The sequence below is a fragment of the Nyctibius grandis genome, chromosome 6 (assembly GCF_013368605.1).
Source record: "Nyctibius grandis isolate bNycGra1 chromosome 6, bNycGra1.pri, whole genome shotgun sequence".
NCBI lineage: Eukaryota > Metazoa > Chordata > Aves > Nyctibiiformes > Nyctibiidae > Nyctibius > Nyctibius grandis.
In genome coordinates, this window is record NC_090663.1 from 26,396,358 (window position 1) to 26,414,330 (window position 17,973).

The following is a 17,973-nucleotide window of genomic DNA, read 5'->3' on the forward strand; positions in this document are numbered from 1 at the left end:
ACTGGATTATATAACCTTCACTGAAAATAATGCTTATATGGATCATTAGACTTGGAAAGGGTAAGGGAGAATGGAGGTAAGATAAATCACTCTTCCTTTACATGTCAATCACTGTTTTCCTCTCATGTTACATAATCCATCAAAATGAGCCAGTTTGGTAAACTATTTGGTCATGCTCAATGACTTTTCATGCAGACCCCACCTGGAATTCTCAGTTTTAAAAACTGTTGTACTGCAGTGCCTGTAAGTAGGTGGTTATAGCTAGGTTATAGCTGTGTTGGCTTGTGAAATAGTCCTGTGAGAAATCAGTTGAGATTCTCTTATTTAGGCAAGGCGTGGTTGAGTTTCTGGCATCCCTCCCTCATGTAGTCCTGTTGATCTGGGCTAAATGCCGGGATTGTCATTTAGTTTCTTCATCTTTGATAACTGTTTCTATAGCAGCCAAGTACTATTCTGACTGTGCAGTGATGTTATTTAATAGTCCTCTCCATTTAGCATCAAGGGAAAAAAGTCTGTTGCAAAGAAAACTACTTTGTGGGTGGAGACTTACTGCAGTGATAGCAAGCAGCACCTCTCACTTCTTCTGTGGGTGTCTCTGCACACCCACAAGTGTCAGGTTCAAGACTTCTTCATCTTCTGGTATAAAAGTCTTCACATCTTTCACTTGAAGCCCATACAGTAGGCTACATTTATCAGTCATGCTTTTCCAGCTGGCCCAACTGACTTCAGCAGTTTTGTAGTGACCCAAACCATGGCCATGTTCCACCAAACTTAAGGAAGAATACGACCTGGATTAGAACTTTGTGACTTGTGAACTTAAATAGAAAGTTTAGAGAAGGGAAGGGCAACTTTACTGGAGAGCCAACAGTGCTTGCAGAGCTCTTCCATAGCTTTTCAGTGCTGCCAGATGTAAAGTCACATAGGAGTGTTTATTGGAATTTCTTCAGAACGAGGTGTATTTAATGGGCCTGCGCTGGCCTGTACTGTCAAATACGTGTGTACTTTTACGAGTCTTGCTTTCTCATGGTTTTTTATGGCTCACCTCTGCTTTATGCCTTCACAAAGCTTACAACATACTACTGGTTTGCTTCCAGCACTTGAATCTGCAGTTCAGTTAGGAGACAAAATGTCTGTGACATCCCATCACTTTATTGATTGCCAACTGCCTCGTTACCTCTAGTGCTTTAGTAACATACCCTGATTGTTTTCTCTTTCGTCTACTGATGTCAGAAAAAAAATAGTAAAGCTACTGCAGTACACACAATAGTTAAAAACATTTTCCAGGGTTGTACAGCTTTTTTTCGGCTTTCTAGGTAATTCCATAATTTTCTGAAGTGTGAGTTTGACACCTCGGGATGAATTGGTAGGATTTTTGCACATATCTTTGTTACTGCACTGGCCATTTTTATGTCTCCTGTTATGCATTTTTGCACAGCTCACTCAGAAGTCCTCTTCTAGATTTCACAAGTTTTTCTTTCACGTTAATGTTGATTATAGTTGCAAATCCTTGGCCTTGCAGGCTTTACTGTTTTTGAGTACTTAGTTGTAATAAGCTTTGGTGTTCTGCAGAGATAATTTTCAGACTTAATTCTGGTGTCTCTAAATGTGCTGTGTCTTCAGTTTCTCCTGTCACATCATTTAATTGTATGACAATAATTGTTTGTAAATGGTCATGTTTTCAGGAGCTTTCCCTAGTTTGCTTTATTAAATGAAAGAATTAGATTTTGTTGAATTCTTCCACTTGTGCACTTTGCAGAATGCAAAATTCTCCCCCTGTAGAGATTCTGCCTTCAACCCATGGTGCCACTGAAGCTCCCACTGTGCATTGGCATTTGCACGCAGATGCATTTGCATTTGCAGTGTTTGCCACAAACCATAGGCAAGGGATGCAAGGACATCTAGGCACCCAAGCTGCAACCTAGGGACCATTTGCAGGATTGGGAAAGGATTCCAGGTCAACCTAACTTTTCTTTTTTCTTTAAAAACATCTACATGTAAGGGTGCTGTGTTCCCAAGGGGTAATGTGAGGTTAGTTATTAGGACACATTATGAGATAAAATTCTGCTTCAGAGTCCTCATTCATACCATACCCACTAGATTTAATGAGTATGTAGTGTTTTTTTATTTATTAATTTATTTATGGATTGAAACACTGTGGAAGTCAGTAAGGCATTTGAAGGTACTGGGTTTCAATACATGCCACAAATGCAGAACTTCATTTAAGATCTGCTGAGATTAACAGATCTTTCCACTGACTTCACCAGCCTTTGGATCAGAATCCAAATTTGTTTCATGTAAGCATATTGTATGCATAATAAAACTCAGAACATTTGTTTTAAATTCAGAACACAATCGTGTGAATAATCAAAAGTCTTTTGATATTTAGATATAGGAAGTGCTTTTCCTTCTGTCATGTCAGTTCCATACTGATATTTGCACAGAAATCTGTATTTTAATGCATGTCTTGACCCCTTTGATTTTAGTAGTTGCCTCATTTTTTTGTGTAGATAAATTGACGGCTGGGTGTTATTGTTAAGCCAATAGGTGGCACTGGTTAATCATATTGAGAGTCAAGATGCAGGGTATTTTAGAAGTAAGATGTCACTGTGAAATGTGGCCCAGCTATTAAGCATTATAATTAAAAAAATAATAAATACATATTCTATATGTGTTGTTTTAAGTTTGTCATCCTACAGAACTGACAGTAAGGAACATTTTAGAGAAATAAGTTTTAAAACTACACCTCATTTTAAATCAGATATTGTTTGATTTGGGGCTAAAAGAGAAGAGCTAATTGCTGCAAGCAGAAGTTTTAGGCTTATAATTATGCCTTACATTTTGAATCCTGCCTCAGATAGTTAGGTCTTTTGTTTTGAAAATGTGTTTGTTTAAATGTTCTGGTGTAGACCACAAATTTGTAGTCACATCCTGTCATTTCTTCACAATTGAGAGACACATTTCAGGATTACTTACTATTTTAATGTTACTTCCCATTATTTCTTCTGATTTTCATGCCAAGTGGCCATTCCTTTGGGCTCAAACGCTCATCCCACTGTTGTTGTATTTATTTTTTTTAAAGTTGAGGAGAGGGAGATGCCACCGATGTTATTATGCAATATCCTGGTGGCTAGAGTGCTAACATCTGAGCTGAAGGACTGTTGCAGTATTTTGCTAGTCAGAATTTATTTGGAGGGTTACAGTCGGTTGTGAGTTTTAGTTGAATTAATGAATGGCCTTCAGTCTGTCCAGTTTCTCATTTGCCTTCTTAAAGAGCCAGTAGAGACCTGAAGGTTGGCAATGTTGTTTGGGGAGGGCACACTGGAAGAAATGACCCAGACCAATCTGTTCCCGTTCCCTAAAAGAGTCTTGGGGAGCTTTGGATGCTTATACTAATGCTCTCTACTCACAGAAACCCCAAGGGAAGGACATGACAACAGAACCTATGGAGTTAATTTTCTAGGAAGGGAAGGGTACTAGGTAGCTCAAGTCATTTTTCCCTCTCTTACCTGCTACATGATTCAAACTCATTGCAAAGTGCTCTGAGATTCTCAGATGAAAGGCACTATAGAAATGCAAATGACTTATTATTATGGTATTATTTTCAGAGACAAGGTTTCCATAATATTTAGGGACATTTATTACCTACTGGTATTCAAAGCTTTTAGTATCAGGGGTAATACACAATGCTGTTGTAAAAAAAGGCAGTTTAAAAGGAATAATTCAGTTGAATAGTCCTATGTGACAAGAACATACTAGCATTAAGAGGTTTGGCAGCCACTTCCTTACTTGGTGTTGCTGCTAAGTAATTTTAAACCTTATTTGCATCATATCCTTAGATAATTCAAGTACAGAAGTTCTCACTGCAGTTAGTAGACAATGGTTATAAAATACCCCCATTTTTTAATATTGCAGTGCATTAAAAAAAATCCTATGGCAAGAATCTGTCCTACCCGTCCAGCAAATCTAAGCATTTAGAACACTTAGAGGAAGCAAACAGCAGGGTATCTTAGTGGATATGCATTCAGGACTAGATTAGAAGATGTTCTCTGCTCGTCCAGGGCCCCAGACCTCCATAGTTGCACAGAAGACTCCAACATTATGTGGTAATAAATATATCTGTGTGCATTTGTGCAGGAGACTAAGCTAGCAGAGAAGTAGGCTGCGGAAGAGGTGAGGTCAAGACCCCCAACAAGCTTCTGTCCTGAGCCACTGCAAAGCACGGGAACACCAGGCACGGGGGGGTGATACAGAAATTGTTTCTTCTGTGCATACAAGGAGCTGTTCTTTCCTGGGTAATGGGCTGGAGATGAAACCTGCAGGCAGCTCTGTGACCCCATATGACGTTCATTTCTGTGGTACCTTGAACAGCTGCAAGAGCAGCTTTTTTCTTCTTTTTCTGCCTTGGTCCTTCCAGGTTCAGCTGCCTGCCTCAGCCTGTTATGTCAGTCAGTTGTGCTGCCGGCTCCGCGAGCTGGGTGATGCCACGTTCCTCTGTCAGTCAAACTGTGGCAGCGCAAACACCCTTCCTGCTTAGGACTTTCCCCTGCTTGAGGGTCTTAGCTCCCATCATGCTTGTGTAAGGTTACTCACAGGTTACGTTTCTGCGAACAGACTCTCAACTTGAATGCGCTGCTGCTTTGAGAGTGGTTGAGCGGGGCTCAGTGTCCCCACATTGGCACTCGCTGTGCAACACACCATAACAGGATGGGGCTGCGTAACCTCTTTATTCAGCTGTGTCGAGCCTTGGTTGAAGAGTCATCGTGTGACTGCAGCCCACACGCGTGAAACATCACTGTGGCTGAACTCAGACCAGTACAAACACCAGCAAGAAGCGAAACTATTTGGTCTTAGGGCAGAATAAGTGGTGCTTGAAAATGGGCAATTTCCATCAGGCTTCCATGTTAACTCTTTCTGTTCACTTGCATATACGTTTTGAAATTTTCTTCAACTAGGCTATTTTCCATGATTTATTTTATCCCAGAGATTAATGTTTGGCAACTGTTTGTAAATACACATAATCTGTTTACTAACACAAGAGTGTAAAATGTCCTTTCCCTGTTAAAAATAAAATAAGCGGCTTTAATAGCAGAACAGCTTGTGTATGAAGGTCAGACTTTGGCATGAAAATAGTTCATGCTGAGAAGCAGCACCTTGGAGTACTCTAATGAAAACTGGCAGTGATTTGACTGAGCTACAAGCTTTCAGAAGTCACACCTCACGCAAACAGTCATGTTTAAACAGCGATTGCCTGTTATTTGGCAGAAGGGCTGTAAATGCATACGTGGCTAATTCAGTTCTATCCTCAGCAATACACTGGGGGTGCACGGGGAGAGGGAGGGCTCCGATGGCATTCTCAGTCAGTTCAAAGTGTAGGGCTAGGCAGGATGGTGTGGTTATGGACTGGCTTAGGAGGCAACTGTCTGCAAGAGTTAGCACTTGCAAGAAAGATATGCCTTCAGCAAGTCACTGCCTCAGTCAAGACCGGGTTGGTTTTTGGTTTGATTTAAATATTGGAGATGAATTTAGGGTTGGGGCTTTTTTAAGTCGTCTTAACATTTTTGCAGATGTAGTTTCATTCCCACAGTTTGTTGTGGACTATCATTTGGATTTTAGAGTATCAGAATTAACATTAGGAGGTGTATAAAGCTTATCTCACAGCTACTGTCTCATTTTGGCTGCTAGAAGAATATAGTTTAGTTAATCTGTTCATCTTCAGCAGCAGCCTGGAAGGTGGAATTTGCCTGTGTGACATTTTTGTTCTTAGGATCTGCCAGCTTCACAGATTTGCTGTCACTGTAAATCAGGTTAGATTTTATTTAATTAACACAGCTTCTCTGCCATCCATACTAATTACTGTAGTTCATCTTAACTATATGCACTTCTCTTTTCTTAAAGTTTCACAACTTATTAAAAATACAGGAATTCTTAAAATTCATTAATATAAGCACCAGACTCAAATTCCAATTAGATAAGCACATTCCATTAGATTTGGAGGTAGGAATAAAAATACAGCATGGGTACACTGAGTGTCTTATCCAGAACACAGTTTTAGTTGAAGCAATGTTTTATCTCTTTCTATTTCATCTATAAGGTATTAGAAATGTAGCACTACTCTGGTTTTGTGTTGTTTCATTTTCTGAACAAGACTCTGCACGTTACGCTGCAGGGAACAGTACCATATTCTAAAACTAGAGCCAGTGGGGTTCTGCAGGGTAAGTCCTATGGGCATAAATGCAAAGCAGCAGAACACGGTTTTATCTGTTGTATACCTCAGACAATATATTTCCCATTTATCATTTAATCATGTTTACTCTCAACTTCTGCCCTTTTCCAATAATTTTTTTTCCTGCAGCTTAGGCTATTTTAGTTCCCTGCTAGGACTGTTCTGTCCACTGTCACACTGATCATGTAAGTAACTGCAAACAAGAGCTGTGAATTGTTGCTTCCTTAATAACAAAGCTGTAGTCATGATTAATTTCAGTTTAGAGAGGCAAGAATCATTTTGGTTTAGCTCAGTAACTGAATAGTAAGTTGGTTTTCGACAGTTTATTCTACTCAATTGTGAAGATATGATGCTCTGTGTTTTCATAGACTTGCATGCCAAAATTAACCTGTATTAAGGCAAAATATATAGAATATATAGTCTTCTATCACTGACTGATCTAAGGCCCTCAGTTACTGTGAAGGAAAAAAAAAAAATTGAAGTATTTCAAATGAAGCAAAGTACGTAGGTAGCTTTTATTGCAAGGTACAGCAACACCACGCAGTACAGTGACTCCAAGCTGGCACTGAGAAAAGTTGCTTTGGAGCCAAAATAATACTGCTGCGTCAGCACAGTGCAACCCTCCGGCTAATTAGCCTTGTTAGCTGTGTACTACGTTCTGCAAGAAAAGGTTGACTTAGGCACTAAAGTATGAGAGAAAATTAATGACTGTGGATCCTAAGGAGGGAGCAACTCATCCGTCTCTCTATTCCTTATGTGTGTACTAACTCAGGCAGCTCTGGGCTGAGACTGTTGTTTTTTGCACTCCATTCCTAAATATTTGTAGGATGCATCTGTACATCCAGATCTGGAGTACCTATCTGAGGTGAATCTCTTGATCATCACTATCTAATATACTTTGACTCACATCATAGAACAGTCTTGGTGTGCATGAACTGGGTTCCTTTTGGATGAAAAACAGGAAGGTAAAACTCCAGGGTCTCACCTAATGCACTTCAAATGTTTGTGGGGGTTGAGCCCAATCCAAAGTAAAATCCCCTGAAATAGATATGGCATGGACATTGGGTCCTTGGCACCAGCTATTTTGCTCTACAGTTTTGCTCCCACTGGCCCACACAATAGCAAAAGTCTTCCCAGGCACTGTACGAGGGGCCTGGATGACTAAGCCAAACCTGCCAGTTCTTCTGAGACACATCACTGCTAGTTGTAAGGGGGATTCAGGGAGTCATCTGGGCTAATCTCCCTCTTGAAGTTTTGCCAACAGTAACTTGGTCAACCATGAACTTGTCTAATCGAGTCTTGAAGAGCTCCAAGGACAGAGGAGCTTCTAGCATCCAGCCTGAACTTCCCATGTTGTCGTTGCCTTTGTTGTACTGTCTGACACTGCCACAAAGGGCTTTGCTCCATCATCTTTGTAAGTGCCTTAGAAGTAGCTATAGGCTGTGGTTAGGTTCCCCTTACACTCTTTGCCAGACTAAACAAGCCCAGATGCCTCAATCTCCCCTTGTAGGCCATGTGCTTTTGACCCCTGACCATCTCAGTAGCATCTCCAGTTTCCTCCCCATCTTCCTGATTTGGGGTGCCCAGAGCTGGGCACAGAACTCCTGCTGCAGCCTCTTCACAGCCTGGGAGAGGAAGGTAATAACTTCCTGAGAGGGAAGTGAGGAGAGAGGGAGTGAGGCCGTACTCCTCCGAATGTAAAGGGGAGCAGGGTCTGTCTTATTTGCAGTGTTCAGATAGAAAGCTTGCAACTGAGCAAGGACTTGACTAATGCTTCTGGACCGTTCCTTGTCTTCATAACAGATTAGCATAGTTAGTATATTTTAAAACATGAAATCATAAATAAATAATACTGTTGCACTTAGAGAGGATGTTTTATGAAAACTACTATGCCTTTGACTTTTTTCCCATCAAAAGTTTGTGAATGAAGAACTGTGGTAATTCAGATAAACTGGACGAAGTTCATGGCTGTACTTTTGAGCCTTTGTGGTATAGCCTTTTAACTTGATGCAGATTTCATAAGAAATAATTTCTCTGGAGGTGTTCTGTATTGTTTTCTGTTAATAAAGTTAAATGGTAATTGTAGCACACATTTATGTAATATTTCAAATGTATATTTAAATATTAAGAAGGATATTAAGATTTTGGTGTAATTAATTAAATTATGGATTTCACATTCTCCTAGAATTGTCAAAGTAAGAAAGAATATAAATCTGTGACCATGATTCTATGAATGGACCTCTGACTTAGATGTATCAGCTGGGACTCTGATAAACAAATCATTGTTTAATTTGCACACATATCTCTGGTTTACAACAATATGGGGATTGTTAAATCAGTTTTAACCTATTGTTTTGTTTCAGTGCAGTTATACAAATATTGCTTTAACTGCAGTAGATGTTTTGCATCATTCATAAATTAACACTCTCTATTTTTATTACCTAGTGCTCAGATCTAGTAGTTTACAACAGTTGTGGTTTAGTTTTGAAAATAACTTAGCAACAGTGTCCTCCCTCTGTGTCTTAACTCAGTCAACACTGGTCACAATCTAAACCTAGCAAAATCCATCACATGTCTTAGTCTTACTGGGAGAGACAATAAAATTTATTATCTATGCAAGATTTCATTACTAACCAAATTTACTTCAAACCTGACTGTATGTTTCTTGAGTGATATGTTTTATATAAATGTGTTCAGATTAACTTGGACAGACAGAATTTAGTAATAATTTTGGCATCATTGCCATATTGTACTTCATTATGAAAACAGATGTCATTTTGCATGGTGCGAATAACATGATGTCCAAACTGTGCATTTAGCATGATAGCAGGAATCACCTGGACCAAAAGATACCATAAATAATGCTATTAACAGCTTTCTTCCTTTTAAGATATTGTCAGATTAAAGATGGTGAAGAAAGTGATCGTGTTTGACACAATGTCATTAATCCATGTTACTGATTTATTTCTAAGTATAAAGATCTATTTCATCTTTGGTATATCTCTTTGTTCCATGGCGTTTCTAATTCATAGAATTCAGCTTTCTGAAAAATAAATAGAAGTCAAACTGATAACAAAATTCTGACTGCTGAATTACAACATTAATTCAGCTGTGCTGTATTGAAATATGCTGCAATATTAAGATGTGTATGAAGCCTAATGTTGCACATACAAACATATTTATGTGTTTGTACAACATACAGTTTGGAGATTAAATCCTAGCACTTGATTTTCATTGTGAAAGGGGAGGCTATGTGTGTGAGGATGTTTTCAGGGCTCTTTTTTATGTGATAAACATGTATCTCTGACTAAAAGAACAGAATTCATATAAATATTGTTTAAAAACATTTTTCCCCAACACAGATACAATAGCAGAAAGGAACGCCCTAAGAGAACACGTGTATCCTAAGCTGAGAGAATTCTGCAGGGAAAACTATGGGCTGGAATTTCAGGTAGGTTTTGTCGTGTTGAATCTTGTGTTACTTTTTCTTGAAATTAACTCCCTTTAGAACAGGTGACATTTTTAAATATCATTGGTAAAACAGAAAATTGAAAAAAATATATTTCATATGTTAACTGTACTGAATTGATGAACTTAAATTATTTTACAGGTGGATTTGAGGTAAATTCTGAATAAATGAAAAAAACTACAGTTTTACAATGCAACACTGCATTGGTGGTAAAAGCAATATGGCAACAAAATGATGACTTTCACATTAGAAACTTAATGAAACCACCTCTATTTTAGATATGCAAAGTATTTAAGAAGAAATAATGTTAACATCTGAATTACCGTGTTGTACTTCTAGAAACCATACTTAAGTTAATGCAACCTATTTTTAATTTCATGTAATCATCATTGAAGTAGCATGATCTATATATTCACATCATTGTTATATCTATTCTCACTACGGGTTTGTCTTCCACTGTAACGTGGAAAATAATTTAACAAGGTGAATATTGAAACTGATTACCAAAATGAATTGAATGTGGAACATTTCTGTTGTGATTATATACTATGGAATTTGCATCCTTTAATGTAAATTGTAAAATTCCCATTGCTTCAGTCAGTTCATGTTTTCCTTTGTATTATGGAAGACATAGATCCATCCACATCTTTGGTAAGAGCCAATTGGTAATAAATACTGTTGCATTTGACTTAAAACACATGAGTTTGGCTTAACAGTTAAAGTCACTGGTACTTTTAAGTCAGGTATATCCTAATTCACAGTCCAGTAAAGTCATCCAGTAAAGCCCTATATGTCAGCAGGCCTGGAACTCACTCTCTGCTAAGAGAAACAAATATAGCCTGCGACGTTGTAAAAATGTTCAATTTTTCAAAAATTCTGATTCTACATCCTCAAGCCTTCCTTACATACTAGTATTAACCTCCCATCTTGGTGACCCCAAAAACTCAGCTCTCCAGAGCGTAGCTTACTTGGAAACAGCTAATGCCTTTTATGCAACATCCTGTTCCTCCCAGTGTATTATTCTTGATGCACATGCAGCTGGTTTTTAATCAAAATAACAAGTTCTTAAATTAGGATATTTGGGTTTAATTCCCTGAGTCACAGTGGAGTTGCTGAGTCTGCATGGTGGTAAATTCCAGAGTGATTCTTGATTATGGCTATAAAAGAATTTCAGCTGAAGGTCCCAGCTCATCAGCTGATTGGGAAGTCCCAGCTGCAGTGGTACATGCAAGGAATAGCAAAAGATATTTAAATAATAAAGCAGTTTTCTCCTGTTACTACCATGTGATATTAATGGAAAATATAAACTCTTTTATTTCTCAGTCATCTTTGAGGAGACATCTTAGTGACAGGAGGGAAATGTCTCTTCCAAGTAGATCATAATCCACTGAATTCTTTGTGAGAGGAAACATGTCTTTCTTCAAATAGATTGTAATGTAGTCTCTAGGGGAGGAATAATTAAGTTTACTCTAGTTGATATTCATGGAAGCAAATTATTTTATTATATATTTTCAATACTAGGAACATCCTTATGCGATATGAGGTCTGAGAGACAGCTCCACTGACACATTTCTGAAAACAGGTAGAAAGCTATCACTTTTCTGTGGAAGCAAAGTAGGAAAACCTGTACAAAAAATTACCAAGGGAAAGTATTAAAGCATTTTGGAGGAGGCTCTGAGGTAGACTTTATCAAAACTTTGATTTTTGCCTTTTCCATTCCTTATACATTGAGTTTCTTAGGTTAGCATGCAAAATCAAGACTACAGTTTTTATCGCAGTGGTGTCAAGAAGTATTATGTACTTTTCAGATACAGGAATAAATTTATATTTCCCTGTGCAGAGCAGAACACATAACTTTTCATCCTGATATGTAATCTTCTACTGACCAAACAAGAACTACCTTGCATGTGACTACCATAAATGCACTATAATATAGGGTGTCCTGAAGATGCCCTCTTCCTGATAAATCATGACCCAAATGAAAATGCATTTGAGTACATTCATTGCTCCAGCTTCCGCTGAGTCATTTGGCTGCACTGATGTGTGTTTCAGTTGTTGCAAAGCATGAGATCTGTCAGGCATCCTCAAGTTGCTGCGAGCTGTTAGGGAACATAGCCACCATGTGTGTGGAAGCAGAACTGAATATATTCAATCACCCTATGAATTTGTTTGCTAGATGGACTTCCTTTTCATTGAATCAGAAAATATTTCTGAAAAACAGGTATTGGTGAAGACAGAAAGCAAGTAAGCTGAAGACTTCTAGAGTGCATGATGTTTTGTACCTGAAATACAGTATTTTTTTATGGGAGGACAGAGAGGTTCAAAGAAAGCAGTTGTAATAAAAAATTTTTGAGGAAAACTAACCATAGTTAATTAGCAGCATACTCTTTTCTTGGGAACAATGAGCTGTTGCAAATAATTTTCACCATGTGATATATGGTACAAGGAAAGTGGAATTTTGCATGAATGAGATTCTTAAGTGTTTTTTTAAGCACTTGGAAGTGATAAAGATAAAATTATTTCATTTCCTGAGAAAAATCTGTTAAACTGTAAGATTGGTAGGCTAAAAGCTAAAATAAGCAAAAGGAAACACTGAATTATGAATGAAAAGTCTCCCTTAGGTGACCAGTGTGGAACTGAACTAGACAGGTGTCAGTCCACTGTGTGTAAGTAGCTCTCGCACAGAGTACTGGCTGTCATCTCACCTTGGCAGCCTTACTGAAGGTTAGAGTGGGTGTTTGTCACACAGTTTTTCCAAGTATAAGTGAAAATGTACTTCAACATCAGATACAGTTGTCTTCTTGTTCCATTTCTTTAATTTTATAAATTGTATTTATTCTAGTTATCATAAAGAATAACCAGTAAGTCCCTCGTTTTGAAATGCTTGGTGTCTTCAGAGGTCTGATTGCTAAAATATTTCCTCTTGCAGGACAAAATTATAACACATTAAGATACTATGCGCCAAAATTGTGTTACCCCATAAAATAATCTATAACATTATAACACACAGAAGGCAGCCACTGAGGCCGTACGATATCTGCTGTTCCAGAGAATTTCCTCTTCGCATTTACAGACTTAACGCGATTTCTGAACAGCTAATTAAAATAGAAATTGCTTTTATGTTTCAGATGAACTTGAGCAGCACAATAAATTAATTCAACCAGTAATTCAAATATTTTTTACTGTATGCTAAGATGCTCTAATTCTATGACTAGAATACTTAAACTCTGTCATACATCATTCAAGCAATCAGACATCTGAATAGAATGTGAAGTTCAATAATGAAGTTGTATAGATAAATAATAGAAGGAAGAGGGAAAGAAGGGAACACTTTTTTCCTAATGAGACTAAAAGAGAAAAGGACAGAGAAGAGATCAGTGCAAATGAGGGAAATAGGAAGGCTGTTTGAGGTGCAGTTTTGTAAAGCAGAAGCTGCTTGTTCCAGTAAAATTTTGGAACAGAATTTCTGTAAAAAAATAAAGATATTAAGTGTATTTTCTTGGCAGTGTAAGTTACAATGCATTCTATACATTGGGCTATTTCACTTATCATCAGTCAGACAGTACACTGCCTCTTGTGTTTGGCAAAAGTGTGCCTACTCCAGCAAACGCTGACACATGTCCCAAACTTTTCTGGCAGAAATAACCAATGAGACTGTTGACAGTGAAATTAAACATGGGCATAAATACTTCTAGGATTAGGTCTTAAACTTTGGCACTTACAGTTACGAGAAATTTTCCAAGGAGATTAACCAGCTATAAACTGGTGAATTTTACTTTTACATCAACCCATTATTAGTTCTTATATTAGGTCTTCAGGCTGATTCTGTGATCTGTTTAGACAACAGCTAGGTTTGTGATTCTGTTTTTTACGGAAACAGAAGAGTACTTCCACTGTATAAATAATATTACAATAAACAATATTGTAATATATTCATGTCTTAATACAATTTTGATTTTTTTAAACTATCCATTTGGACTTTTTTTTGTTCAAGTTACATACATGATGTTAACAATCAATAGTAGTTTAAATGATAGAGTAGTAACATGTACCATAAGTTTTATTCCAAAAGAAATGCATACATATGATCCCTATTCTTTCAAATTCAATTTCCCACAGTAAGAATTCAGCCTATTAGTTAAAACGTGTAGTGAAATCACACTTCATCACTTAATCTCTTCAAATAAGTTTAACAAACACCCATATTGCAGTTTATTCCAGGAGTTTGTTTGCAACTACTTACCATCACAAAACTGAGTCTGTAGCTACAGATGAAAGGCTGGACAGCAAGCTGTCTGCCATCGCATATCTATACAATCTCTGCTTCCAAAGTAACAAAGACCAGCTAACAAAGGAAGTACGATATTACAGAACTGCAAATATTCTTTCTTTTCAATCATATGCACAGGATGAGTTTATATCCTGTGGATACAAGTGACACAGGGTGTCAAATCATGGTCTGACTGTGATCCGCAGCAGAACTCCCATTAATTTCCATAGAGCCAGGATTTTATCAATGCCTTTGTCATTATTCTTACCTATCCATTATATGCAATCTAATAGCACATAAAGACTACATCAAATCAAGATCTTGTCATGCTAATCTCTGAAAAAAAAAAAAGAATATGAAATGAGAGATTGTCCCAGGAAGGACTATCTGGGAGGGAAAATAAGAGGCTTCAATTGTCATTTGCCTAAGGAAACCCTGCCAGTCTGTGTAAGGCCTGGATATAGACCTCATTGCCTTTTACTGCACTGCAGAGCGACACTTAGCAGTACACAAAATGTTGACAAAGCTAATTTTTAATTTGATGATAAAGTAACAATGTTGCATACTATTTTCCAGGTCATAGACTTATACTGCGGAGTTGAAGCAGACGAATGGGACAGTCCTGAGCTGCAAAAGACTCGTATGAAGCTGTTGGAAGATTGCTTGAAAAGTTCTGCAGGTCCATGTTTTGTTGTGGGTATAAAAATAATGTTTTATTTTACAACAAAAATACAATGTTAGCTATCCTAACATGCATGATTCAGTAACAAATGTATTTTCTTCTTTCTAAAATATTTGCTATTCCTTGCTGTACGTTTGCTATACTGCATCCAAATGTTTCCCTATACAGCACTGTAGATTAACAGTGATTACTCAGTATTAGGGGAGAAGAAAGAAGAATCTTTCATGATCAGTCCCCATAGCAAGATGGGTTTAGAAACCACAAGGTCTGACTGTACTGCTGTCACAACAGAAGTATAGGGCTACTTGTTTAAGGAGGCCACCATTAATTAATTCTTGGCACTTCTCACACATGCGTTATTGCCTGGCCTGGAAGGACTGACTTACAAAAGCACAGCAGCAGTGAAGAACTATCTGCTCTGATCTGCATTTTGCTGTTTCGTGTCTTAAACCCAGGACAAGTTACGATGCCAGGTATTAGAGTGTGAAAACACTGGAGGTTGGTGACAACCTGAGGAGGCTCTGAGTCTTTGTGTTTTTCCTGCTCTCTGCCTTCTCTGTACTGTTGCCAGAACAAGCATTGCTTTTAGGATTCTTCAAGAGTCAGTAAAGCTGGCAAAAAAAAAAAGAGAGGTCTTTGCAGGCCTTTCCTATTAGGCCTAAAGGAGAGACTGAACGACTTTTACAGGAGAGGTTTATAAAGCTTTACATATTTATTTTAATGTCAGAGAGGTCTTCTTATGTAGATGAACCTGTTGTTTTACATCAAGCTCAACAGTCTTCAGCTATCCCTCACAGCTTTTACAGCTGAAGCAGTATGAATTTATGAAGTCATGCCAAACATTGTGCAGGGTTCTAATAGCTGAGAGGCACTGGGAGTAGGCTGTATATATAACATCCTGCCAGGTGTGCTTTTCCCCCTTCCAGTGAATCATATATGATAGATTTTGCTGTCACTGATTTTATGTTAATACAATTCAGGGTAGTGCATTTTCTTTCTTCTGTGCTTAGAAAGATTTTTACCATGTTTTAAGATTAACAAAGTTAACTTGAAAAATATTTAAAGACCAGTTTAGTGCATGGTATGCTGACTGTATCAGTTTTCAGTGCATAGACAAAAAATATATGACTTTTGATAAATGCCTTTTCCCAGCTGCTTAGAAAGTAGCATATACTCTTTTATCTGTGAAGAGTAAGGCTATTCTTTAACTTTCTGTGTAGATCTAGAGAGAGAATCTCTCTAATGAGATTGGCTATTTAGTGGTATATACTGCATACTTAACAGCATCTATTAAAGCATCAAAACAAAAGACAAGATGATTTGGGAAGAATGTGGGTTCATTTTGTATATGAGAAGTGCTATGTGCAAGGGAGACTTCAGCGAAAGTACAAAAACAGCCACGATGAGTGGGATTTGCTATGATCAAGGATACTTCTCTAAAAGTTAAGTATTTATATTATTCCAAAACATTTAGTTCTCTATCAGCTGTCTTGAGGCTCCATCTCTGTGAGAAATAAACAGGGAATGTGTGACAATTATTTTTGTATGCATAGTTGTAGGACTGCAGAGAATATTAGGATAAGTCTCAAGTTAAATTAACCTCTATAAAACTCTTTGCTTGTGTCTAAGACAACCAGCATATTTTAAGACAAAGTGCTTGCAGAGAAAAAAAACAGATATCCTGCCTACATGACACAAATTCAGTTCCAGTTTCATTCTGGTGCTGTAGAAGTACCAGAGCATACAGGGTAAAAGACAGACTTGTTCAGCATCTATCCATCAGGCTGAATGTTTTCAAGAAAACATGCCTAATCCTACTTGACTAATTTTGTCAATTATTATACTAATTGTTAGTGTAAGTTTTACTAAGTTACAAGCATTTTGCTCTTACATGTCTTTGTTACGAGTTTTCAAGGATTGATCTGAAAGTAAAAAAACATTGCTTCTGTTTGCTACTGATATACTACTGATTGTCCTCCCCATAGTCACTTGTTTATTGCAACTGGAAGGGTAGTGGAAATGCATGTCACTCAGACGTCAAAGGACACCTGCCACTCTCCTTTGACAGCTTTAATTCCAACTTATTAACCTGTGTTTTGATGTTAGACTTCAATGGAAAACAATTTTAAGACCATGCCTTTGCTATTCCAAATTTTCTTCTCTAGAATATATTTGCTAAGAAAATAATTTAGAAAAGGTAGATTTCTCCTCTATACCTAAACATAGCTAAGTGAACTCTAATTCTTATACTTGTCATAATAAGACAAATAAGAGTTCTGGAAAAACTGCAAGTCCTTGATTATATTTTTTTAAGGGAAGAATTAGCAAACTGAAACCACAGTATCCTGTGGGGACAGAAGGGATACAAAACACTGCCTGCTGTGAAGGCTGGAAATCCCTTCTCTCCGTGCCAAAGATTAGACAAAGAACAGGCTGTAGCATGTCTTGTTCTGTACTTTTATCACACCCTTACAACCATCTCGCTGGCTCTGTTTCATTCACCTGCCTGCCTCACTCTGTTATTTAGTTTCAGAGCCCTGGGGAACAAAGGCCGTCCTCAGCGCTTGACCGTAAAGAGCCCGACACTTGGAGTACTGAGTCTGGGCTGAGTTTGATGCTGTCATGACACTTACACAAGCACACGTTGGCCCAGATCTCTAGAGAGTTTGGGTAGCTTCCATCTTATGTGAGTAAATTTAGTTTTCTGGGTTTATTTTTTTGCTTTTTATCTTCTCTGATGAAAAAACAGAGTTGGAACAGAAAGGCATAGTGTTTTTCCTGTAGCAACACCCAGTGTCCTTAGACCTGGATGTTCTAAAATCTCTGACAGTGAAGGAAACCTTGTGATGTACCGTTGCTGCATATTTTAGCAGCTCAGAATTTTGAAGCTGTTAAGAACTGCCTGCCTGATATTGTTACTAAGGAAAGAAATCAAGCCAAATAAGAAATTTTAAAGAGAACAAAACAGTTAGCAAAGAGGTTGCAGTGAGTCAGCGACTTCAATATTTGTTCCAGGTTTTCCAAGTATGGGCCAGAGTAATCGATCTCCCAATGACTAGACTGGCAAAACTACAGAGATCTCTTTATGCACACTTGGTTTTTGCTCGGTTGTACCTTAGTGGGATGGGGTTTATTTCATTTACAACACAAATTTAAGATGATTCTACTCCAAAAGCATAATTAGTAGTATTTTTTTATTAATTTATTTATTTATTTTAATATTTATTTATAGTAACATAATTAAAAACTGACTTTGGCACTGCAGGCTTTGGGCACCTTCCCATTTCTTGAGAAGGTTCTATAAAATGTACCACTTCCATTCAGCTGGG

General features: G+C 37.7%; 1 protein-coding gene across 1 annotated transcript in view; it reads left to right on the plus strand.

Moving 5' to 3' along the window:
* NWD2 (NACHT and WD repeat domain containing 2) overlaps nt 1-17,973 on the plus strand; it is a 54,111-nt gene that overhangs the window by 12,046 nt on the left and 24,092 nt on the right. Inside the window, exons 2-3 of the mRNA XM_068404104.1 lie at nt 9,586-9,674; nt 14,539-14,655. Coding sequence (XP_068260205.1) covers nt 9,586-9,674; nt 14,539-14,655 — 206 coding nt within the window. The remainder of the gene's footprint in view (nt 1-9,585; nt 9,675-14,538; nt 14,656-17,973) is intronic.